Genomic DNA, 25201 nt, shown 5'->3' on the forward strand with positions numbered 1-25201 from the left:
TCATGAGCCAGAAGACCGGAAAGAAATTCGCTCTAGTAACTCAGATCCCACCCATCTAAAACATCTCATCACAGGCCATTAGGCATTTATTGGCTAATAGTCAAAGAGCCTAAATTTGGCAATTAATTGATATCTCATCCACCAATCCCTTCCATAACTTATCAAGCTTAAGTCCTGAAGCGAGATTATGGTCTTTGCAATACACGCTCCTGGAAGGCTGTTCCTCAGAACTTTCCTCTCTGATTTGAACCCCTTTGTCTAATTTCAGTCTAACTAATTCTGTTGGCCAGTTTGTATCCATTTTGTTCTGGGCCTCCATATCCAAATCAGATCCCAGTGGTCTACAGCACACCCCAAGCACTATCCCAGGAGAGGCTCTAGTAGCTTTCTTCCCCCACGTGATTTCTGCCCAGAGAGACTCTGTCTTATCCATTCCATCACTTCTTATTTCTTTACAGTTAACCTCATCATTGATGTACAGTGCTACTCCACCACCTTTGCCTTTATTTCTGTCTTTCCTAAACAGCACATACCCTTCAATACTTGTATTCCAGTCATGACTATAATTCCACGTTTCTGTTATCCCTATAATATCTGGTTTCACTTCCTGCACCAGTAACTCTAGTTCCTCCATTTTGTTACCTAGGCTCCTCGCATTGGTGTACAAACATCTTAATTTTTGCTGTTTGGCTTCACTGACATTCTTTACCCAATTAGGCACAGATATTCTATCGTCAGTATCACCTATTAGACTGGTATCTACACTACCCTTCCTCCTTATGTCCATTCTCCTGCCCACAGCTGTATCCTTTCTTACTTCATTTTCTTCCCTCTCAATGTTAAAATCTGGCATGGAGATTACTTGGACATCTCTCAATCATCTCCCCCAAATTCCTAGTTTAAAGCTCTCTTAATCAGTTGTGCCAGCCTCCATCCCAGAAGTCTATTTCCCTCCCTACTCAGGTGAAGTCCATCCCAAGAGAACCATCCTCTGTCCATGAATGCCTTCCAGCAGCCACACATCCCAAAGCTCTCCTTATAGCACCCCACCTGAACCATCTGTTGATTATCATAGTCTTGTCACACCTTTGTTGCCCTTCTCTAAGAACAGGCAGAATCCCACTGAAGATCACCTGAGCCTCAATTTCCTTAAGCGTCTTCCCCCGCCTGGCATAGTCTCCTTTGATATGTTCTAGCGAGAATCTAGCCATATCATTTGTTCCCACATGAAGGACAATCAGTGTATTCTTTCCCGATCCCATTAGGATCCTCTTCAGTCTCAGGTCCACATCCTTATCTGAATGGCTTGCCAACTACAAAAGAATTTCTCCTCCCTTGGTTTTCACACCTCAACCGCTAGAAGAGGGCCTCATCCTCCCTGATTGAATTAACATCGTTATACCTAGCCTGCTTCTTGCTTGCATATATATACCTGCCCCTGCCCCTCTGATACTTGATCCCATATCTTAGCACCCAGCAGAAAGCACACCCTTCTGTTCTTTGGATCAGGTCTGGTTACAGGACTGTCTATTCGTCTCAGTAAGGAGTCCCCAGTCATGTAGACCTGGTGATGGTGCGATTCTCTGGTCTATCCCCTGTTCCCTCTGGCTGCAAGTCCTCTCAATTCCTATTCTCCCTTGCAATCCTCTGTAAACCATCCTGTATCCTCCTGGGGCTCATATTTGGTGTTATCTCCATTGACTCTTCCCCTCTTCCTACAGAACTAACTGCTTTTCTTTTCTTCCTTGCCCTCTCACCTTCAGTGACCACCTGCTGTGCCCCTTCTTCGTTTTCCAACTCCACAAACCTGTTCCTGAGTTCTATTTCTCCTTCACTAGCTGTCTTTTTTTCCTCTGCCTGGTTCTCTTAGTCACATGCTTCCACTGTCCACTTTCCTCACCCAGCAGTCTCCCCTCAGAGTTCTTTGGTCCTGCTTCCATCTGCAAGTCTGAGCTTTTCCCTTCAGCCTCCTTATGTCTCTGCTCCATCATCTGCTTGAACTCCCTTCTAAACTCAACCAGAGTTTCCACCTGCATCTCCAATCCTCTGATCTTTTCTTCCATCAGCTCTATCAAGCGACACTTCATGCAGACGAAACTCTTTACATGATCTTGGAAGGGGTACCTGAAGATACCGCAGCTTCCACATCCAGTCGTCTTCATTGTGTCTTCCACTGCTTGGGTCACTACTACTGCTGCATCTGTATCTGTCATAGCCTTCCCACCTAAGTCCTGTTAGTCTGGGAAACACAAACCAAATCAAAACACCACCACCCACAGCAAAACAAACCGCCCATGAGCACCACAACACTGCCAGAACACTACACACTCCCTTCACTAGCCTATATGTTCCTCTGCCTGGTTTTTCTAGTCTTCCCCACAAACTCCCCTTAAGAACTCACACTCAAACTCCCCTGTTTACAGCTTTGTTTGCTGGCTCCTGTGTCTAAATTGTTCTTTATTGCAATAGATCAAATATAAGAAAGCCTTTGATCAACAAGTTACTGTAGTTATACAGTAGGTAGTGGATCCACACATGTAAATGCATTTATGTTAAAAAGTATAGGTGCTGCCTTGTCCACAGGAATCATAGCATCACAGTACCTTTTAATAGTTTAGCAAGAATATTTTGCACTAAATTTTAGTCCTGATAAGTTATTTAACCTTTGGCTAAATGACATTTTTTCTTCTTTCCCCTCATGCCATTTTACTTTTCCATAAGTCTGAATATTTCTTGCAGGAACTGCCCTTAGGTCATTAACCCCACATTGAGAAGTGCCCCACACTTGGCCTAGGTCAGACTGAAGCTGTAAAGTCATTACACATACATGCTTAATAGGTCAGATCACATCTGGATAGATTCAGGCCCACAACAAACCTGATCACGTCAGTGAATCATTTAATAAAGAAAAATACAACGTCCCTTATAAAACAAGAGAGCTGTAGACTATTTAAGAGGGCAGAAGGTGAAAATTATCCCACAATCACTCTTTCACTTAGTGATTCCTGGCCAAATGACTGCCAGCTATTAAAAGGTCACCTCTGTTGCACAGAAAGCTGTATTCTGTGTTACATGTCAGAGGAAGGATCATATGAAAAGGAAGAAGAATCATATGAAAGTGTTTCCTTTTCAGAACATTAGTTAACTCATCAGTTAATATTCTTTGTGTAATGCTTTGCTAATGCATAGTCTGTTCCATTCAAAAGGAATTTCTTGACTAGAAGTTAAAAGTGACTGATTGTGAAGCTTATTTTCTTCTTGTAAAAATATGGGAAAAATCAGGATAGGAAGTCTCACATATCTTAACAGGGTAAAAGGCACTATATAAATGTAAAGTAAGATTTTTAAAAAACTTTCATATTGCACGTGTTGTTGTCCATTTGCACTTTCACTAGCTCTCACAATACATGCTTTGAATGTGCTGGAAAATTATTTTTGGTTCTTTAATTCTTACAACTTATAAGACTGATATACAAAAAGTGATCACTACACAATGGTATGAATTCAGCTTTTTACCTTCTGGCAGAACCTTGTTGTCAGACCATCCTCTGCTGACTCAGCAAATTCGGTCCACGGAAGCTTCTCTCTTGTACAGAATGCAAAGGGCATAGCTAATAAAATACCAAGTCAATACAAAGGCTTCAGATCACTGAGCTGGTATGGGGTGAGTTCTGCTTTACTCATATAAAACAGGTCAATGAAATGTGTTCACAAGTTGCTTTTGTGAAAACTGAGAAATAATTACCACATCTGAGTATGGTACTACTATCTCCTTCTCCCTGCACAAAGAAGTTTGATTCTTGAGAATGTATCATTTAGGGGTCTCCAATCTTTAGATTTTCTAGGCTGCATTCTCACAGAGACACCATGACAAGACCAGCCACCTATAGTTCCAGTGCTCTATATGCAACAGACCAGGATCTAATTTCCTCTTACTCCACAGCCCGGGAAGGACAAGAAGTGTTGCAGAATCACTCAACACTATGGAGCAAAGACAGCACCTTGTAATCAGCCAACATTTGTTCAATTAAGAAGCCAGGCTGAGTCCCTACTAATTTGAAATGGGAGGCCTAGCTGGCCAGAAGAGAGGTGGTGGTTATGATTAGAGACCAGGAGAGTGAAGTTAATATAGGTGAAATGAGAGGGGAAGATTACCCACTATCTCACACAGGGCAGAGGATCCCCTGATGGAGTGTCTGAGGAAGAAACCTACAAATTAATGACTAAGACATATTTTCCCCAACAGTCACACAAGAGGTCCTTCAATTTTGGTTTTGGCCAGTCTTAATCCCACACATCCTCCATTTTCATTTACATATTATTTTTCTGTTATTGAGAATCTTCCTAAATGAAACAAAACTTCCAAGGAAGAAAAGGGGAAGAGCAGGTGAAAGAACACACAGTAAGCATAACTAAAAGCATTGCTGAGATGCAGGCCCTGCCTTTGCAGACCTACATAGGACCTGCACACAGCTCTGTTAACAAGGATTCTTTTAAGTTTCTTTCAGAAAATAATGATTAGGATCAGTGGATTGTATCCTGGAATCTTTGTTTCACTGTAGCTGCAGAACATTTTTTAAATATAGGGTACCTATTAAATGGAGAGGAATTGGCTATTTTCAGAAAATTAAGCATTTTAAAGGCAAAGAATCTGGACTTGGGGAGGCTACAGAAAATACTCACTCCAAGCCTCTTGAAAGCAGATCACATTGACCCCACACATTGCAGCCACCTCCACGATCTCCTCTATTCGCCTGTGCAGTGCAGCCACCTGGTTGTAAGAAATTTGACCCTATAAAAACTCATAAATCATAATTCACTTGTAACATTAAGGTTTTGGTTCTGCCACCTTTATTCACACTAAGTAGTACCTTGCTTGGCACTTCACCCCATTAATTTCAGTGAGAATACTTGTAGGGTAAGTTCCTGCTCAACACAAGCAATGGTTGTAGAATTAGGCCCTAAAGAGTTAGGGCAGGTGTCGGCAACCTTTCAAAAGTGCTGTGCTGAGTCTTCATTTATTCACTCTAATTTAAGGTTTTGCGTGCCAGTGGTACTTTCTAAAAATCGTTAAAATGTATCTTTCTATAAGTCTACAATATATAATTAAACTATTGTCGTATGTAAAGTAAATAAGGATTTTTAAATGTTTAAGAAGCTTCATTTAAAATTAAATTAAAATGCAGAGCCCCCTAGACTGGTGGCCAGGACCCGGGCAGTGTGCGTGCCACTGAAAATCAGCTCGCATGCTGCCTTTGGCACGTGAGCCATAGCTTACCTACCCCTGAGTTAGGGTATTTTTAAAGGTATTTAGGTGCCTAACCATTCAGATAGGTACCTAATGGGATTTTCAAAAGCACATATCTGCGTCTTTAGGCATTCTATTCTAGATACATTTAAAAAACTGGCCTTTATTCCCTACATGTGCATTAGAGATCTATATACCTTAAAAGAACCACACACAAAAAACCTTTCTGAGTCTGTTTTGAGATGTGACACTTAGCAATGTGAATGAGTAAGCATAATACCACCAGAGGTTAGACCAGTCTCTTGAACTGATATCTGTACATCCTGCAAGCACATGTAGATTCCAGAACATCCCCTAAAATACCAGCCCTGGAGCTAGCAGAGTTATGAACTGACAAAATGCTTGTTGGAGCAGTATGTTGCTTCACTCTTGAGCCCCATACATCTGACAACTTCGACCAGAAGTTCTTTGACTAGAAGTTAGGAGGCCATTGGCCTATGGTTATCTATGGGACAGTTGCTTATGTTTGGATAAAGGAGAGATGGGATGATCGGGGACAGGGATGGCCATGGACTGGCTACTTCTGAAATGCAGACAAGCTCCTCCTTTTGGCATATGTTCTGGGTCTAATGAGAGAATCTCATTCTCTGAGGCTTGAAATGTATATGCGTGCACACACAGAGTTAGTAAACATGCTTCAATCAGTAATATACAAGTTATTAACCTCCAAGCATGTTTTAGTGCATCCCTAAGAAGAACCAAGCAGTGCACCAATGATGGACTGTTTGTATTTTTCTTTAATTAAAAATCTTTACACAGAAACTCCTCTCACTGGAGAACTCTAGTTACAGAGAGGCATAGAGGCAGTGGCAATGAGATTTGGAGCCATTCATATATCTCCATCTCAAATCCAATCCAGACTGACACCGACCAAACAGATATAACAGCTGTGTATCGTTATGCAAAATGACATGGTGGTCTTGGGCCAGTTTCTAGTGGAGAGGCATCCACATAACAAATGGCAGCAACTGGCACTCTTTTTGGCAGACCACACAGATAAAGCAAGAATTTTACTAACACAGAGAATGAGCTACTCTCTCTCTCCAAAACACAGTGTCTGTGTGAACTTTCTGCCCTGTGGATAAATCAGACAATCAGTCCAGCATATTTCACAAATGTGAAATTCACCTTCATTTTGCTTTTAAAAAGACTACAGATTTACATAAAACTTGCATCTGAAGATGTGCATCTTGTATCAGACACGCCGGTGTTCATCTGGTGAAAGACCCTCCTCAGACCAAAAGAGTTTTAGAGCACAGAATTTATACAAATCACCAACCCTGCATTCTGCAATCATCAACTTCAATTCTCTGAACATGAGACTTTTCTGGTTCATTTGACAGGTAAAGGCTTTTAGCTTATAAAGCCAGCAACTAAATATTTAGCTTCAAGAAAACTACAAATTGCTTGGGCGAGTCAATAAGCAAACAATAGAAATGAGATTTTCTGATGAAGCTGCATGCTCTACTTTGAGTCACAAGACTACTTGGCAATTTACCATTCAACAAGTCAAATCCAAGGCCATTAGATAACGTAGGCCCTGAAACTGATAGCGGACAACACAAGAAATGCAGAACTGATAGTGTGACATTTGAAAGACAAGGTGGGTGAGGTAATATCTTTTACTGGAACAACTTCTGTTGGTGAATGAGACAAGCTCTGAGATACGCAGAGGTCTGGGAAAGGTACTCAGGGCTTGTTCTCATGTACAGTAATTCAGCTATGCCACAGTAGCGTTTTAGTGAAGATGTTCCTACGCCAACAAGAGAGCAGCGTAGTAAATCCACCTCCTTGAGAAGCTCTCCCATCAACACAGTATTGTCTACATGGGGTGCGGGGGGAATTGTAGATCAGTATCACTCAAGGGTATGGATTTTTCCACAAAAGCAACGCAGTTATACCGATATAGGTCTATAACCTACAGGACCGGCGCTAGAGGTTTTAGCGCCCTAGGCGCATGGCAATTTTGCCGCCCCTCACCCTGGTCCCGCGGCTCCGGTGGAGCTGCCACAGTGGTGCCTGCGGAAGGTCCACCGGAGCCGCGGGAGCAGCCGACTGTCCGCAGGCACGACTGCGGCAGCTCCACCGGAGCCGCCTGCCGCCCCCTCCGGCAAAATGCCGCCCACCAATAATCCTGGTGCCCTAGGCAATTGCCTAGGTCACCTAAATGGAAGCGCCAGCCCTGATAACCTAGATTTGGGCTCAAGAGTGTCACAGCTCAGTACAAGGTGGAACAGTCTGATAAATATGAGGAGTTAAGACATGTTGCACGAGACCATTTGGGATGATGTGCACAATTATCACCTCTGCAATCACTGGACAAAGAAGTGTTAAGGGGTTACATACTGTTGTAATGAGACACAAGACCAGCCTCTCAGTCTAACAGCTTGTTTACACTACCACTTTTTACAGTCATAATTTACATCGCTCAGGGGTGTAATGCTCTTCTCTAGGGTTGACAACACTTCAAGATTGTCCTGGAGTGTTCAGGAATTAAAGATTAATCTTTAATTAAAAGATGATGTTACGTGACAAAACCTCCAGGAACAGGGACCACCAAAGTTGGCAACCCTGTCTCCTGCACACATAGCTTCCGCTTCTCATTGGGGTGGAGTAATTACCTCCATGGGAGAGTGATCTCCTGCAGGGCTGCCCAGAGGTTTCAGGGAGCCTGGGGCAAAGCAATTTCGAGGGCCCCTTCCATAAAAAAAAGTTGCAATACTATAGAATACTATATTCTCATGGCGGCCCCTGTGGGGTCCAGGGCCTGGGGCCAGGGCCGTCCTTAGCCATAGGCAGAACAGGCAGCCGCCTAGGGCACCACTAGGTCTGGGGGCACTGCTCTGCTGGGAGCCCGGACAGATAGGAAGCAGTGGAGCATGTAAGAGCAGGGCTGCTGGGTCCTAGAGAGAGCCGAATGCAGCACAGTCGGAGGGAGGGGATTGGCTGCTGGGGTCTCTGGGAAGGGGTGGGGGAAGGAACTCACCTGTAGGGAGACCAGATGTCCCAATTTTATAGGGACAGTCCCGATTTTGGGGTCTTTTTCTTATATAGGCTCCTATTCCTCCCCACCCCGCTCCCGATTTTTCACATTTGCTGTCTGGTCACCCTAGGTGAGGGTAATTGGTACCTATATAAGACAAAGCCCCAAATATTGGGACTGGCCCTATAAAATCAGGACATCTGGATCTGGTCACCCTAGCTGGGGAGCACGTCTCTCCCCCGGGCTGGCAGTGATCCATCTCATCCGGGGGCGGGGGGGGGGAGCTGCACAGGGCAGGATGAGCTGCTGTGGCTCCATGGGTGCCCCGTCCCTGAGATCAGATGCTGTGCTAACTTCACCACAGTCTGTTGGGCTGGCGGTGGTGCCCATTGGTGTGTGATCAGACCTGAGGTTTTGCTGCTGCTCTTGCCACTCTGCACCCCAAGAGGTGGATTTTGGGGTCCTGCAGTTTTCCACCTATCTCCTCCTCTACTGCCGTTGTTGGACCAGCAGGCTGAGGGGTGAGCCAAGCATGAAAGCAGTACTGCATTGCCATTTAGACTGTCATTTAACAAATTTGTTCGCTAAAAATGCTTGCTAACAATCCCGAATTCAATTTCAATATTTTTTTTTAAAAATCAATCTCTTAGCCAAAAACAGAAAATTAAGTTGTTGACAATTATTTGTGACAAGTTTGGTATGGGGAAGGGAGTGGGCCAGTTTTCATCAGAGAAACAAAAAATGTTGACTGACTTTCCTATAGCCCTGTTACTGCTAAATAGAGCCCTCCAACAACTGTAATATGCTCATCTCCTTACTAGTGTACAGAGCAGGGGTTGGCAACCTACGGCACATGTGCCAAAGGTGGCACGCGAGCTGATTTTTGATGGCATGCAGCAGTGGGCTGAGTGGCTCAGCCCACCACTGCTCTGGGGTTCTGGCTGCTGCCCCATTGCCATCCGGAGTCCCAGCCATCGGCCCCATTCAGCACTCATTGCTGGTCTGGGGACCCCCAAAGAACCCCAGGCTGACAGCAGGCTGAGCAGGCCAGTGGCTGATATCCTGGCTGAGCCACTCAACCCACTGTCGGCCTGGAGTTCCATTCACTCAGCTGGTAGTTGGGCTGAGCAGGACTAAATTCAGTGAAACAGGAAAACAAGAGCAACTAATGACAAAGTGCAAGAACCTAGAGCAGTGGTCCCCAACCTTTTTTGTCTGGCGGTCACCAGACGAAGGACCGTGGTAGTGGACGAGCATCTGCTGAAATGTCGCCGAAATTCGGCAGTATTTCAGCAGCGACACCTCTGGATGACGTTGCTTATCGGCGGCAAGTGGCGTCATCTAGAGGCGTCGCTGCCAAAATGCCGCCGAATTTCAGTGGCATTTCGGCAGACGCTTGTCCGCCGGCCAGTACGCAGATGCACTGAGAGGGCCCTGCGGGCACCGCGTTGGGGACCCCTGACCTAGAGAGCCTCCTGAAGCATGACTATCATTTTGATTTAAATGGACTTGAGCTGTACGAAGAATTGAGTACACGGTCATCAATGTTGCCACATGCAAAATCGATAATGGACATTATACAGTTTACTCATACCAGCAAACTTGTTGACATATATCCTAATGTGTACATTGCCACTCGTATTCTACTGACAATTCCTGTAACAGAAGCATCAGGAGAATGGAGTTTCTCAAAACTAAAGCTCATTAAAAACTATCTCCGCTCTACAAGGAGTCATGAACACTTGACTGGTCTTGCTATTCTTGCATTCAAACAAGACATCACTTTGTCTTTGTCATACTATGACATTATTTCTGATTTTGCAGCCAAAAAAGCCAGAAAGATTGCTTTTAATTAAAAATTAATCCTTGTTTCAATACCTCTTCATAGAAATCTCCAATAAAATGTTGAAAATTAAAAACATTATATTTGCATCATTCTGTCAAATCAGAATTTTTTCTATAGTGCTGCTTCGTTAGCGCTAGTCCATCAGCATTACAGTGTGCATCATTAAGTTAAACTGGTTTTAATAACATGCATGTGGCAAGTTTTCCAATAGTGTAAGCTTATGTTTGTGTTGTGCTAAGAGCAAGACAGACTCAGGCACACCAGTTTAATAAAATCCCATAAATCCCAAGGACGGCCCTGCCTCGGGCAGATTGCCCCACTTGCCCCCCAGCAGCCCTGCTCTCCTGTTGACATACTGTGTCTTTACCAGACGTGCTACATCCATGCAGCTGTACCAATGTGGTGCGGTAGTGAAGACAGGCCCTAAAGCATGAGTCCCTGATTTCAGTGTCCAGAGTTTTAGGAATTTAAGCTGCCAGGCTCATGTGATACGGGCTGATCCAACCGAAGAGCTGCAGCCGGCTGACCCAGAGCCCCCTTTCCAGGTGACTGTACCTGTTCCGCCACGGGTGTGTCTGTGGGCAGGGGGATTTTATTCTGAACCAGCCCCACTCGAACAACACGGGGCTGCCTCAGCTGCTCGGGCGCAGCTCCAAATCCACAGCCCTGCAACTCAAACGCCCTCTGGCTCGCGGCCGACAGAGCCGCAGCCGGCAAGGCCAGTTTTCTGAAACGGCAAAGGACGCGAATGAAGGGCGCGCGCGCGCCTCCCCCCTGCATGTTACCCGAGCGCCACGCGCCTGCCAACCGCCAAGGCGGGCAACAGCAGCCGGACACTGCAAGAGCGCCCGGAGGCTGCGCGGCCACCACGCCTCGAGCGAACCTGCGCCAAAGGCCTCCAGCTATGGCCACGTCCCTTCCCCCCTACGCCAGGTTACCCCACAAAGCCCGCCGAGCTAAGACGCCCCCCTCAGCCTTTTCCCCCACCCCGTTCAGCGGGGGACACCCCCCCCAGTCCCACAGCGAGGCCGGCAGCCGGCGCAGGGGCTACTGGGAGCTGTAGTCCTCCGGCACCTGCTCAGGCTGCCGTAAAGGATCCGCTTCACTTCGCCGAGCTCCTCGGGCGGGAGGTGCCGCTCCAGGCATTTCTCCAGCGAATCTAGACTCCCCGCCATGGCGGCTCCGAGGACGAGGGAGGCAGCGGTGGCCGACAGCTGAGCGGACTGCACGGGACCGGGCAGGCTAAGTGACCGTTATCCCCCTCTCCCCCCGGGCGGCCAGCCCGGACACGCCCCCCAAATGGGACCCGTGGCCCGTGAGACACGCCCCCGCCTCTTCCCCCCAGAGGGGTTTTGCCGTGTTCCCCTGCTTGGGAGGGGTCTGGTGTGGGGTTGGACGTGCGAGGCCGGGTGGGGTCACAGGGATGTTCACCCACTGGCTGCAGCCTGGGCAGGAGCAGTGCCAGCTTGGCCCCCAGGGCCCCTCCAACCTGCCGCTCACGGCGCCCTGGGAGTAGCACTGCATAGGGGTGGGGTGGGGTGGGGTGGGGGCACCACCCATCTCCCTGGCCTGTGCACCCCTTTGTGGCCACCCACCAAGGGCTGGTTGGCATGTGCCCCTCTAGCCTAGCCTGGTGCTGAGTAGAAAGCAGCCTGCCCTGGATTGGAACCAGCCCCCAGCGCTGAACGGCTGCATCTTTTACCAACCCCCCAGAGCCAGGCAGGCCCTCCGCTTACCCCCTCTTCCTGTTAGAGTCACTAAGGGACGGCAGGCCCTGCCATCCCCAGGATGTTTGTCTAAAAGATCTGATCAGGGCACTATTTTGGGGGAAGTTCTATAGCCTGTGTTATACAGGATGTTGGACGAGATGGTCACGGGTTCCAGTTGGCCCCTTCAGCCTCTAATCCCTGGCTAACCTAGAACCAGAACACGGGCACAGGCACAACACACACTTAAGAACTTTTTAGATGCCTAGTAAGCAAATCTACAATATGAGCAGGCGAGGAAAAGAGGGAGTATCATAGTTTACACAAAATGTTATTCATCTCATTACGTGTATAATTTTTAATACCAAAAAGACACCGCATAGCAGCCAGAAACAGTAATGGTTAACCTAGTCCTCAACTTGGCTTTGAGCCCCAGGTTATCACTGGAAAATCATCCCAGAGCCAGAATCAATCTACCACACAAAGGACAGCTCAGACAAAATAAGGAGGCAATGTACCAGCCTCTATTTAAACACCTATCTGAGACAAGGAACAGTGGGTATGAATAAAGGATAGTTCCTTTAGTAAGTACCAAGAGGCATTGTTCCCCCTGAGTCAATAACTACTGCCCATGTTTTGTGCTTCAAGGTGTTATTGTGAAATGAATAATATGTAAGCATTTTGTTCCAATGAGAAGACTGATTACAGAGTCCAGTGACTGTTACAAATGTCTTAATAGATCAAAACTATGACTTTTAGAGTCTTTTCTTTAAGTTTCCTACGAGACAAGGTGTAACGAAAGGGGGATTTTCTTGGTTTTTTCAGTGGTTTGCATGCAGAGGGGGTGGGACTCAGTTTCCCTGAGTGTTACTGGTTTAATGAGGTGATGGGAGAGGGAGTTCATTGTTACAGAGGCCCAGCGACGGAACTTGGGACCCCAGCCAATGGCCAGGAAAATGGATACCCCATTGACTGGTGACCTAGTGACCAGGAGGCCCAGCTTGGCTGACACAGCCAGTTCTGGCCAATGGGAGGACAATGGGCTGCAGAGAGAGGACCCCAGTGACCTGACCAGCTGGTTCCAGCCAGTGGGGAACCTCTTAAAGGATGGCTGAGAGGAGAGGAGGCCCAGGCGACCATGTTTACCTGGACAGAAGACAAAGGACAGAGGCGGCGCTTGGGGGCAGGTGATATCGGATGTCCCGTTGGAAAGCAGGAGGTCTCTGGACTGGAGAGGGAGAGAAGGATGCAGAAGAGATTTAGATGTACTATGCTGAGGGAAGCCAGGCCTGAGGGCTGAGAGTTTCCTGTGCTGTGTTCAGATGCTCAGTAAACCTTCCTGGTTTACGCTGGATGAGAGTCACTCCAGTCTAGAGAACAGGGTTGCATTATTCCCTCTGAGAGTGGCGGCCCCGGGGTTCCAGAGCGAGTGGACTCCCTGAAGGGGCCCATGGCAAGAGACAGGTGTGGTAAAGGCTCAGAGAGGTGTGGTTCCAAGAGGTGGAGGGGCTTAACCCCCGAGAGAGTGGACCCCTGAAAAAGGCGGTCACACTGAAGGAGGTTCCCTTCAGGGATTGTATGGGGCCAAGAGTGGGCATGACCTGTGAGTCTGAGACACATGGCAACACACAGCACTTGAAAGCCCTGATAATAGCAAATGTTAACGAAGTTAAATATTAAGCCTCTTAAATATTTGCAAGGGAAGAGTAACTTATATTAACTTTTAATGTAAACAAAAAGAATCCAGGGGTCATCTGCATTTGGAAATGCCAGCCTTTGCAGATCCCCCCCATATGCTCTCCTGTGATAGTACCCAGGGTTGTGAGGCACCTCACCACTGCCTGCCCTTAGCACAAAATAGTTTTGTCTGGGCCTGTTGTGGGTCTGTGCCCTGAAACCACCAGCCTTTAGCAGCAAAACACTACTTTCCAGGCCTTGCTCTCTCTGTACAGGTAGTGATAGGCACACACCAACCCCTGAATACTCAGAGCATTCTCTGCAGCATCCAGACCCTTATCCAGTGAACACTCACACAATCACCAGGCCTGCTGTTCCCAAAGGAACAGTACACTCAAGCTTGTAAGATTCAGTTTAGGACTATCACTTTGCTTAGTTAAATTTATTCTTGTTTTCACTATAACTGTATTATCATAGCAGAGATTCAAGTAATAGTAAGAATATTGGAAACAAATGGCTACGTATAAAGCAAAATCATAACTTGCTTTCTAGAGACTAAGGTTAACTAACAGTTTAACCTCTAAAGAAGTTTATCTCACCCAAAGTTCTCTTCAGCATTTCCACCAAAGCTGGTTGAGACCCCTTTTTCATGAAGCAAAACTGCTGTCCTTCTCTTACTTCCTTAGTGAAGGCTGCCTGAGACCTGGTCTACACTACAAGTTTAGATCAAATTTAGCAGCGCTAAATTGAATTAACGCTGCACCCGTCCACACAATGAAGGCATTTACTTTGATGTAAAGGGCTCTTAAAATCGATTTCTGTACTCCTCCCCAACGAGGGGAGTAGCGCTGAAATCGACATTGTTGGTTCGAATTAGGGTTAGCGTGGACGCAATTTGATGGTGTTGGCCACTATCCCACAGTGCACCATTGTGACCACTCTGGACAGCAATCTGAACTTGTATGCACTGGCCAGGTAGACGGAAAGCCCCAGGAACTTTTGAATTTTATTTCCTGTTTGCCCAGCCAGCACAGGTGACCATGCAGAGCTCATCAGCACAGGTAACCATGCAGTCCGAGAATCAAAAAAGAGCTTCAGCATGGACCATACGGGAGGTACTGGATCTGATCGCTATATGGGGAGAGGATTCCATGCTAGCAGAACTACGTTCCAAAAGACAGAATGCCAAAACATTTGAAAAAGTCTCCAAGGGCATGATGGAGAGAGGACACAATAGGGACTCACTACAGTGCCATGTGAAAGTTAAGGAGCTCAGACAAGCATACCAGAAAACCAAAAGAAGCAAACATTGTCCAGTGCAGAGCCGCAGACGTGCCGCTTCTACCTGAGCTGCATGCAATTCTAGGGGCGCCACCACCACTACCCCACCACTGACCGTGGATTCGGAGGAGGGGGTACTCTTAGCCATGCCTGAGGATTTTGCGGAGGAGGAGGACGAGCTTGCGGAGAGCACACAGCACACCGTTCTCCCGAACAGCCCGGATCTTTTCCTCAGCTTGACTGAAGTAGCCTCCCAACCCTCCCAAGGCGGTATCCTGGACCATGAAGCCATAGAAGGGACCTCTGGTGAGTGTACCTTTGTAAATATAAAACTTGGTTTAAAAGCAAACATTTTTTAATGACTAATTTGCCCTGAGGACTTGGGATGCATTCGCGGCCAGTACAGCTACTGGAAAAGTCTGTTAACATGTCTGGGGATGGAGCAGAAATCCTCCAGGGACACCTCCATGAAGCTCTCCTGGAGGTGCTCCAGAAGCCTTTGCAGAAGGTTTCTGGGGACGGCAACCTTATTCCGTCCTCCATGGTAGGACGCCTTACCACGCCATGCTAGTAGCAAGTAATCTGGTATCATTGCATGGCAGCATATGGTCCCGGTGTTTGCTGACATTCAAGCAACATCCATTCTTTATCTCACTGTGTTATCCTCAGGAAAGTGATATCGTTCATGGTAACCTGGTTGAAATACAGGAATTTAAATAAGGGGAGAGAGGTGACCGTATCTACGCGGCTGTTTGCCTGTGGTCGAAAATAAATCCTTCCCTCCAGTTAGCCAAGTGGTTGGGGGCATTGGCACTGAGCCGTTCGCATTTGGCTAGCAGGGATCTTCCCTGATACCAGTCATGCAGTGCGGTGCGTGGTAAAATGTTCATCCCAGAGAATTGGATGGGGGGAGGGGTTAGTTGATTTCTGCTGCTGCACGTTAACACGAAAACCGGAACACTCAACGGGCTTTGCTTGGTATGGGAAAGGAGGGCGCTGTTTTTATGAAGGTTGCAGAAGCCAAAAGACAATGGCTTACCATGGCCACATGCAAGCCGAATTCTGTTGCCCGGCCCTGCATCTGTGATCTCTAACACCAAAGTTGCAGGAACTCAATATTAAGATGCAAAGTGCGACCTTGTACCAAAATCACATGTGCTATGTAATGTGACTAGTGTTGTTCACTGTGAAAGAGTATACTCATTGTTCTGTAAAATGTATCTTTTTAAATACTTCTCTCCCTTTTTTCCCTCCCGTAGCTGCAAATTTTTCAAGTCTCCCTCCTCCATCCCGAAGGTTATCTCTGATAAGGCGGAGAAAAAAATGCACGTGAGATGAAATGTTCTCTGAGATCATGCAGTCAACCTGCAGTGAAAGAGCTCATTTGAATTAGTGGAAGGACACAGTATCACAGTACAGGAAAGCGGCCAATGAACGTGAGAACAGGAGGGACAAACGTGAGGACAGGAGGGATGCTCAAGATGAGAGGTGGCAAGATGCAACGCTGGAGCTACTGCGGGATCAAACGAATGTGCTCCGGCGTCTGGTGGAGCTTCAGGAATGGCAGCAGGATCACAGAGTGCCACTGCAGCCCTGTATAACCACCCTCCCCATGTACCATAGCCTCCTCACCCAGATGCCCAAGAACGTGGGGAGGGAGGCTCCATGCACCCTGCCACTCCACCCCACCCCAGTGGACAGCCCAAGCAAAAGGCTGTCATTCAACAAGTTTTGAAGTAGCCTTTTCCTTCCTTCCCTCCTCCCATACCTCACCCAGGCTACCTTGTCAGTTCTCTCCCTATTTTTATAATCAATTAATAAAGAATACATGGTTTTTAAATGATAGTGACTTTATTTCCTTTTAAAGCAAGCTGTGATCGAAGGGAGGAGGGTGAGTCGCTTACAGAGAATGAGTCAATCAAGGGGGTAGGTTTTCATCAAGGAGAAACAAACTGAACTGTCACACCATAGCCTGGCCAGTCATGAAACTGGTTTTCAAAGCTTCTTTGATGCGCAGCATTTCCTGGTGTGCTTTTCTAATTGCCCTGGTGTCTGGCTGCGCGTATTCAGCAGCCAGGTGATTTGCCTCAACCTCCCACCTGGCATAAATGTCTCCCCTTTACTCTCTCACAGATTGTGGCACACACAGCAAGCAGCAATAACAATGGGAATATTGGTTTGACTGACATCTGAGCATGTCAGTAAAGTGCACCAGCGACCCTTTAAACATCCAGATGCTCATTCTACCACCATTCTCCACTTGCTCAGCCTATAGTTGAACAGCTCTTGACTACTGTCCAGGCTGCCTGTGTATGGCTTCATGAGCCATGGCATTAAGAGGTAGGCTGGGTCCCCAAGGATAACTACAGGCATTTCAACATTCCCAACAGTTATTTTCTGGTCTAGGAAGTAAATCCCTGCTGCAGCTGTTTAAACAGATTAGTGTTCCTGAAGACACGAGCGTCCTGAACCCTTCCCGGCCATCCCACATGGATGTTGGTGAAACGTCCCTTGTGATCCACCAGTGCTTGCAGCACCATTGAAAAGTACCCCTTGCGGTTTATGTACTGGCTGCCCTGGAGCTCTGGTGCCAAGATAAGAATATGGGTTCCATCTGTCACCCCACCACAATCAGGGAATCCCATTGCAGCAATGCCATCCAATATGACCTGCACATGTCCCAGAGTCACTGCCTTTGGTAGCAGCAGCTCAGTGATTGCTTTGGCTATTTGCATCACAGCAGCCTCCACAGTAGATTTGCCCACTCCAAATTGATTCCTGACTGACTGGTAGCTGTCTGGCATTGCAAGCTTCCAGAGGGCTATCACCACATGCTTCTCAATTGTGAGGGCTGCTCTCATCTTGGTGTTCTGGCGCTTCAGGGCAGGGGAAAGCAAATCATGAAGTTCCATGAAAGTGGCCCTACGCATACAAAAGTTTCGCATCCACTGGGAATCGTCCCCCCAGTCTGTACTTGTTTCCTGGGCCCAGAATTGGCATTCCACGGTATGAACCTGCCCCATTAACACCATGATCTCCAAAGCACCGGGGCCCGCGGTTTGAGAGAATTCTATGTCCATGTCCTCATCACTCTTGTTGCCGTGCTGCCGCCTCCTTGCCTGGTTTTGCAGGTTCTGGTTCAGCATAAACTGCACCATAATGCATGAGGTGTTTACAATGTTCATGACTGCTGTGTTGAGCTGAGCAGGCTCTGTGCTTGCCATGGTGTGGCATCTGCACAGGTAACCCAGGAAAAAAGGCACAAAATGGTTGTCTGCCGTTGCTTTCATGGCGGGAAGAGGGGGAGAGGAGGCCTGACAACATGTACCCAGAACCACTTGCAACAATGTTTTTCCCCCCATCAGGCATTGGGATCTCAACTCCGAATTCCAATGGGTGGGGGAGACTGCGGGAACTATGGGATAGCTACTCACAGTGCAACACTCTGGAAGTCGACGCTAGCCTCAGTACTATGGACACACACTGCCAAATTAATGTGCTTAGTGTGGCCGCATGCACTCGACTTTATATAATCTGTTTCCAAAAATCGATTTCTGTAAATCGGAGTAATCCCAGAGCGTAGACATACCCTGAGTGTCTTCTCTATTGCCCAGATATACTCAGCCAGATCTTTGATCTGTACCACCAGATAAGATTCTCTCCCCCAAGCTGTTTTTCTCTGTTAGTTTCTTTCTGATGTCCCCACAACCCATTATTTGCATTCAGTTCAGACTAGTGTTGGGAGACCCATTGTGAACAAGACAATACTCATTTCACATGTAAACAGGTAGATAGATATACAGCTTTTCTCTGACAGGAAACCTGTTTTTCACCTTTGCTGGTGACCAGAGCTGGGATGGACCAGGGCAACAACCCCGGGTCCCACACTTTGAGGGGCCCTGCGCTTTGGGACGTGGAGTCCACGGCGGCCTGGGGGTTTAGCAGGGGGCCTGGCGCTGGCAGCAGCAAGCAACCCAGCCCCAGCCTGCCCTGCTGGCTCCTGGTGTTGCTCGAGGGAGGAGGCAGAAGCTGGAAAGAGGTGGGATAGGGACTTGGGGGAAGGGTTGGAATGAGGGTGGAGCAGCGGCAGGAAGAGGCGGGGCAGAGGCGGGAGTGGGCTGCATGTCCCTCCAGCTCCTAGTGGGAGGGAAGGCCAGGGAGGCTCCATGCACTGCCTCTGCCACAAGCTCCTGCTCTGCAGCTGCCATTGCCCAGGAACCTCAGCCAATGAGAGCTGCAGAGGCGATGCCTGTGGGTGTGGGCAGTGCACAGAGCTCCCTGGCCCCTCTGCCCAGGAGCTGGAGGGACTTGCTGGCCACTTTCAGGGAGCATCCCACCCGGTAAGCACCACCCTGCACCCCAACCCCAGCCCCATCCCACACCTAAACTGCCCCAGCAGCAGCCAGTGCGGCTGGCCCAGGAGCTGCCTGATCTGTTCGGGCAGCCCCAGAGCCAGCCACACCAACTGCTACATAAATCACGGAGGTCATGGAAAGTCATGCAGTCTGTGACTTCCATGACAGATACGCAGCCTTACTTATGTGCAAATTGTAGAGGAGGAAAGGGACTGATTTGATATTTGTGTGAGTAGGGGAGGGGGCGTGGAAGTAGGACATAGGAAATTAGTTAAACAATTTTCTAGTCTTTTGTGGAATTTTCAAGATTAGTTAATAGTTGGGATTGTGCTATGCTGTGACACAAAAGGTGGCAAATACAAATTGCAAATGGAAAAGGGGAACAGTTTGGGAAGGGAGTAACTCATTTAGACAGAGGGTCGTTAGCATATTATTTTATTTACACCTTCCTACTAGATACATCACCATAGTTCTGCCTGAATGTCTAGGGCTATGAGCCTGGAGAATTGTTTTTTGAGGAAATATTTGTTTCCCCAGTGCTTTCCTGAAATGCGATGATAATAATGACTGATATTTATATAGAAGCTTTCATCTGAATATCCGGAAGTGCTCTACTAGCTGATTTAAAAGCTATATATAAAGAATCACTTCATCCACCTCTTGGGTGAAGGTGGCAGGTATTTAACAGTGCACAACAACACTGCACAACAGAAAATCAATGTTGTATCCAGCTGAAACTACAGGGGGATTTTTAAGGGATCGACACATAGCTCATTTTTATGTCAATACCCAGCATGGCTGTGAGCTAGGAAAGCATTTCCTAGCTGTGCTATTGCTGGAGCCCATCCTGGGAACAAACTGATTAGGGTCTTGCCTTGTTTTGGGATTGACCAAGTTCTTTTCTGTGTGCATTGCAAACGATAAAGAACAACATAACAGCAAGTCCGTTCCGTGTCCAACTCCTGAATAAGGTCACATAGCTGAACTGTTCTCCAAGTTTCTTTTCTAATCTTAGCATGAACTCACAGTGACTTCTCTTTTGGTGGCTAGTTTGTTTGTAATTTAGCCTTGTTTGAACTGTACTACGTGTAAGAAATTGACTTCAGAGCAATAAAGTTGAAGCCTCTGAAAAGAATACTTGTGTAGGGAAGAGACCTGAAAAAACAATACATTTCCTATGTACTAGACTAACCACCCTGCATCAGTACGACATAGGCCTAGGCTGTGTCTACACTGCCACTTTCAGCGCTAAAACTTTAGTCCTCCGGGGTGTGAAAAAACACACCCCTGAGCAACAAAAGTTTTAGTGCTGAAAAGTGCCAGTATAGACAGTGTTTTATTGCCAGGAGCCGTGCTCCCAGCAATAAAGCTACCACCCCTTGTTCAGGATGGTTTTTTTATTGCCAGGAGAGCTCTCCCCTGGCAATAAAGCATGTCCACACTGCAGATGTCACAGCACTGCTGCAGCTGCGCTGTAACATTGCAATGTAGACATTCCTATTCATTGCTACTAAGGGTAATGACAGAACTAGTAGTAGTAATAGGGAGGGAGGGAGACCAGACCATTTCTCTGGAACCGTGTATGAATAAAGGAATAGAATGGCCAACATAAATTTCCAAAGCACCAAATATTAAAATTCAGCAGGAAAATAACCTAATAAAGGAATATGATTTCTGTTCCCCCAGATGATGGCATATCAAATAGAGAGAGAGCCTGGATCCAAATCTGAACATTCCAACTCAATCCCTTACAAAGATAGATCAGAGTTATGATGCTTGAACCCAGCTCTGAATGCTGACTCAGAACTTCCCCAAAATTCTGAAAGAGGTTTGCATCCAATGTTCTGGATTACCTGGACCATCTAATATTCTGTGAAATAATGGAAGCCTCTGATATGAATGGAGGTTGCTCTGGTAATCAGCTCAGATGGAGAAAATTGACCAAGGAGATCATTTTAAATGGTTGACAACTCCCTCAAAACAAATTCTAAAGGGTGCACACACTTCCTTTCTGTCAACATGATCTTTTTACTAAATAGTTGGATGTCAAAGATGCCTTGGACAGGACAGGTCCAGAAGTAAATGCCCACTGATGCCAGGTTCCAGAGTAAAAAACTAGGTACCACCTGGATGCCATCTGTACAGCAAGCAGTTCTTCACCTGCATGCCCCAGTCTGAAATCCCAGTTTGGGCAGACAGCATTCCAGTGCTAAAACTGAAGTCTGATTAAAATGGTCCAGAATTCTTTGCTGCAAGATTCTCCTCCCAGAAGCTTCCTAGAGCCAGGAGTCATCAACTATGCTTATTGTTCCACACAAGCTCCAGGTTAGTGTCCCTAGCATAACTGAGAGACACTCAGAGCCCTGAGGCACCAAATGGAATTAAGGGCCAAACAAACCCAAAAGTCAGGCCAAGGCTGGGAAAAAAAAAAAAAAGAACTGATTCAAACAAACAATCTTTCCACTGTAACTTAAGTCATAAGCAAAGGGTGAGCATGGCTGCAGGTCAGAACCAGCAGACAGGATTGTATTGATAAAGTAGAATCTCTGTCTTCCCTCCTGCATAATTAGTATGTACATTCCTGTCCCCCCCAGAATGCCTGTGTTCCTCCCAAGACTCTGTTGCTTTTTCCTAGAACACGTTTCCTAACAATTTCTCTCACCATCATTCCCTGAAACAAGAATCTCTCCAAAGAGACTAGAATGCTAACAACTGGCACCCTTGACCCACCAAAACCCTCTTACCTTCTAAAGGGTTATGCTGCTTTTTATCAATATCAGCAAAGGGATTTCACTGCATGTGGAGGCAGCAGAAACTAATGGTCATGTAAACTCATGCTTAACTTCACCTCTGCTTTCTATGATAGGGTGCCATTGCTTTTTTCACCTGAAAAAAAATAAAATACTATGCTGCAATGTGGAATGTGCCACTGAAATGGATTTTGATAGCAGATACGCTGGCAGGATCCACTCCTTCTAGTCAGATATGAAAAAAAATCCCTCACACAGTATTTCTGATCACAGTAATTCCATATGTTTAAAAAGAGATGGTGGACAGGCAGCAAATGAGCAATGGAAAAAATCAGAGGTATGACAGCTATAAAATAACATGGGGAGGAGAAAAGGATTAATTGTATTAGATTAGTCGAAATGTAACTAACACTAACTAGCTTCTTTCCTGCCCCTCTTTGGTTCACAAACCAATCTAGGGGACTTCTGTGGGGCAGTTGTGGTGTAAGAAGATTGTCTTCAGCTCTGTTATAAACTGTCCCCTTTACAACATGGCTTCTTGTTGATATCGTGGATTTTTTTAATACAATACAGTTGAATGAGTCTCTTTCTGATTCTGCTTTATTCAAATATGAGAAGTAATTGTGTGAGATTTAGAGATGGGCCCAACTTCGGGCAGGGCCAAAATTTGGTTTATGATGGTGGTTTAAAAATCTGAACCCAGATCAGAATTTTCCAGATAGCCCTTATCTTTATAATGGAGCACAGTAAAGCCCGAGATTCAATCACTCTTGGGTTGGGGGAAGCCCTGTGTACTAGAAACCTGACATAGTTGGCTTTATCCCATCTACTTGGTCTCTTGCCAGAGTAGGCGGCATGTTGGAGATCAGAAGAGGAGTGGCTGAAGCCCCTTGGAAACCGTTATTGTTGGCATACAATTTAGGCTGTTCTAAAGCATGCCAAGGACCAAACCAACTCCCAGCCAGCCCCTGGATTAGGAAGTGAAAAGTGACTTCAAGCCATCTTCCCCTCTTCCACAGGCCCTGCAGATTAGCCAGGTGTAAGAATCCTACCCACAGTCTTCATGGTGAGTAGTAGTCCCCAATTTGTGCCAGTTAGCTTCTGTACACTGCATTGGCTTGTCTCTATGTGGAAAAACACTTCTGTTTAACTGGAGCAAGAGATTCCATGGGATAGTGGTCTAAGCATGATTGGAGCCAGAAACTAGTTGTAATTGCATTTCTCACATTGACTCGCTGTGTGACCTTGGTTTGGTCACAAGTTAATTTCTATTTCTGTTTCCCCATTCAATAAAATGGGGCTAATATTACAGTCCACAGGAGTTCTATGGCAATTAATTAGCTTATCTTTGTAAAGCACTGTGAAGATGAGAATGCCAGTAATTATTTATCTGCTGCAGCATTGTACATGTTTAGCACTCAGGATAAAAGTTCTTTTCTTCTGTACTTAACCCAAATATTTAGAGAGTAACAGTTTTCAGCTAGCTAACGCTGTAATAAAAATATTTTACAAGTTGATGTTTTCAGCAATGTGGCCACCAGCAGAGGGCTCTCAAATACCCATTTTAATTAACTGCAATTTCACATTCAGTTGAGCTGAGTTTAGAAAGCTGCTTTCAGTAATATGGGTGCTGGCTTCTTTTTAACATCCTCCATGAATGAGAAAGACCAAGACGTTCAAGTCCTGGGGTTATCCTGTATACTACTGACCTTTCTGGAGATGGTCAGTAGCCAATATAAATTGTGAGTTTGATTCCTCAGCCCTCACTTGCTCTTCAGTTCTATGGCGTAGTGCTAAGCATATGGCTTCATATATTTGTTGAGCAGTAATTAGAAATGAAGGGTCAAACCTATCTACATTACTATTAGACAAAAGGTCTGGGGATTTCCTCCTGTGCTCTCCAGTCTCATTCTCAATCCAGCTCAGCAGTCCACCAGAATCCCTGGCTGTGTTATTTCTTCCTCCAAAAGAGTGTCAGTCATCTGCTGCAGGCACCCCGAGCTCTTAAATGTGGCCCAAATCCTGTGATGCTGCAAAGGAGATTAGAAGTAGGCCACAATCCCAGCAGTTTTTCTGACATTTTCTCATTGCTTAGTTCAAAGGGGAAGCTCTTGTTTGATCTCTAGTCTAGACCTGTGCTGGCAAGATTGTCAATGGGCATACGGCATGGAACTGCTCAAAGGAGAATGCCGACTTTCACTGTTACTTGCAGGGCTTTGGAGCGGAGCTGGAGCGTGGAGCAGCTCCGGAGCAGTGGAGCTGCAGGTTTTTGCCTAGAGCTGGAGCGAAGCCGGAACACAGCTCCAAAGCCCTGGTTACTTGATATTACTGCAATTAGATCATAGTATAACAGACTGGATGTCAGTATACAGTGTGGTAGTCTAACAAGATAAATTTCAGGACCCACTGAATTCTGAAGATCCTCCACATCCCGTGGCAACCATTTGGACCATGGTATATGGCAACCATGGAATTTTGAGCTAGCCTGAGAACCATTCTGGGGAGCTTCTGTGTTACTTCTATGAAGAGGAACTGTCAGCTCAAGCAGAGACTCCGGAGCTGTGGGGGATCTTTACATCTAACCTGCATGCATTTCTAAGGCACTACACCAGCACCAGTTCTATTTTAACTCCATCCCACATACTGAACATGCTGTGTTAGACTTGGATTTGGGTGGGAAGACTAGATTTAATATCAACTGTCTCCAACATGACAACACTGCCTCCTCAATCACGATGCTGAACTGAGTACCCTCTGCATGACATCTGGGCTACCATGACACTGCAGCAGCATCGAACCAGGTTGCAGCTGCAACATCAGATGCCTTATCCATAATCAAATCATGGACTATGTTAACTTCATTAGCCTCTGATCTTCCACTGAACAGCATGAAATGGAGAGCAGAGTCTTTATCAGTTGACACCCAGAACTGTTGAGTAGACACTTCAGCTGGGACCAAAGGAATCAGTAATAAAACATCTTGGGCCTCTTCAACTCCCAAAGAACAATGTGTTCCTACTCCTACCTACAACTGGAACTGACAGAGTCAAACTGCAGTAACTAGTCCCCCTTGAACCTTTATATCCCCAAACCACAGCAGTGGCCCTCAACCCTCTCAGATACAGGTGTCCAGTAAAAGGTCACAGTACTACAAATGGGTTCTCAGGTGTAGACCTCCATGGCAGATTGCATGGGCCTGCAGGAAGATGCAACATTTTGCAGACTCCTCTTAATCACCTAGATTAAAAAACCTTCCCAGAGTCATCCACTCTCAACTGTTCAACTCTCATGAATC

At 46.4% G+C, this 25201-nt stretch overlaps 1 protein-coding gene and 1 long non-coding RNA gene across 4 annotated transcripts in view; one reads left to right on the forward strand and one right to left on the reverse strand.

Annotated features, from left to right (window-relative positions):
* Positions 1-11871, reverse strand: part of UPB1 (beta-ureidopropionase 1) — a 41390-nt gene extending 29519 nt beyond the window's left edge. For 2 of the 3 annotated variants that reach the window (XM_032801316.2, XM_075060023.1), the window contains exons 1-4: positions 11212-11871; positions 10693-10864; positions 4684-4771; positions 3517-3611 (exon numbers count right to left, since the gene is read on the reverse strand). In XM_032801316.2, the coding sequence (XP_032657207.1) occupies positions 3517-3611; positions 4684-4771; positions 10693-10864; positions 11212-11312 (456 nt within the window). In that variant the 5' untranslated portion in view covers positions 11313-11871. The remainder of the gene's footprint in view (positions 1-3516; positions 3612-4683; positions 4772-10692; positions 10865-11211) is intronic. The other variant, XM_075060024.1, reaches the window with a different exon arrangement.
* Positions 11872-14667: 2796 nt separating this feature from the next.
* Positions 14668-16641, forward strand: LOC142045842 (uncharacterized). The gene is made up of 2 exons (XR_012654734.1): positions 14668-15107; positions 16061-16641. It is a non-coding gene; the product is annotated as an uncharacterized LOC142045842 (long non-coding RNA).
* Positions 16642-25201: the final 8560 nt, after the last annotated feature.

Source organism: Chelonoidis abingdonii, chromosome 22, assembly GCF_003597395.2.
Source record: "Chelonoidis abingdonii isolate Lonesome George chromosome 22, CheloAbing_2.0, whole genome shotgun sequence".
Taxonomy (NCBI): domain Eukaryota; kingdom Metazoa; phylum Chordata; order Testudines; family Testudinidae; genus Chelonoidis; species Chelonoidis abingdonii.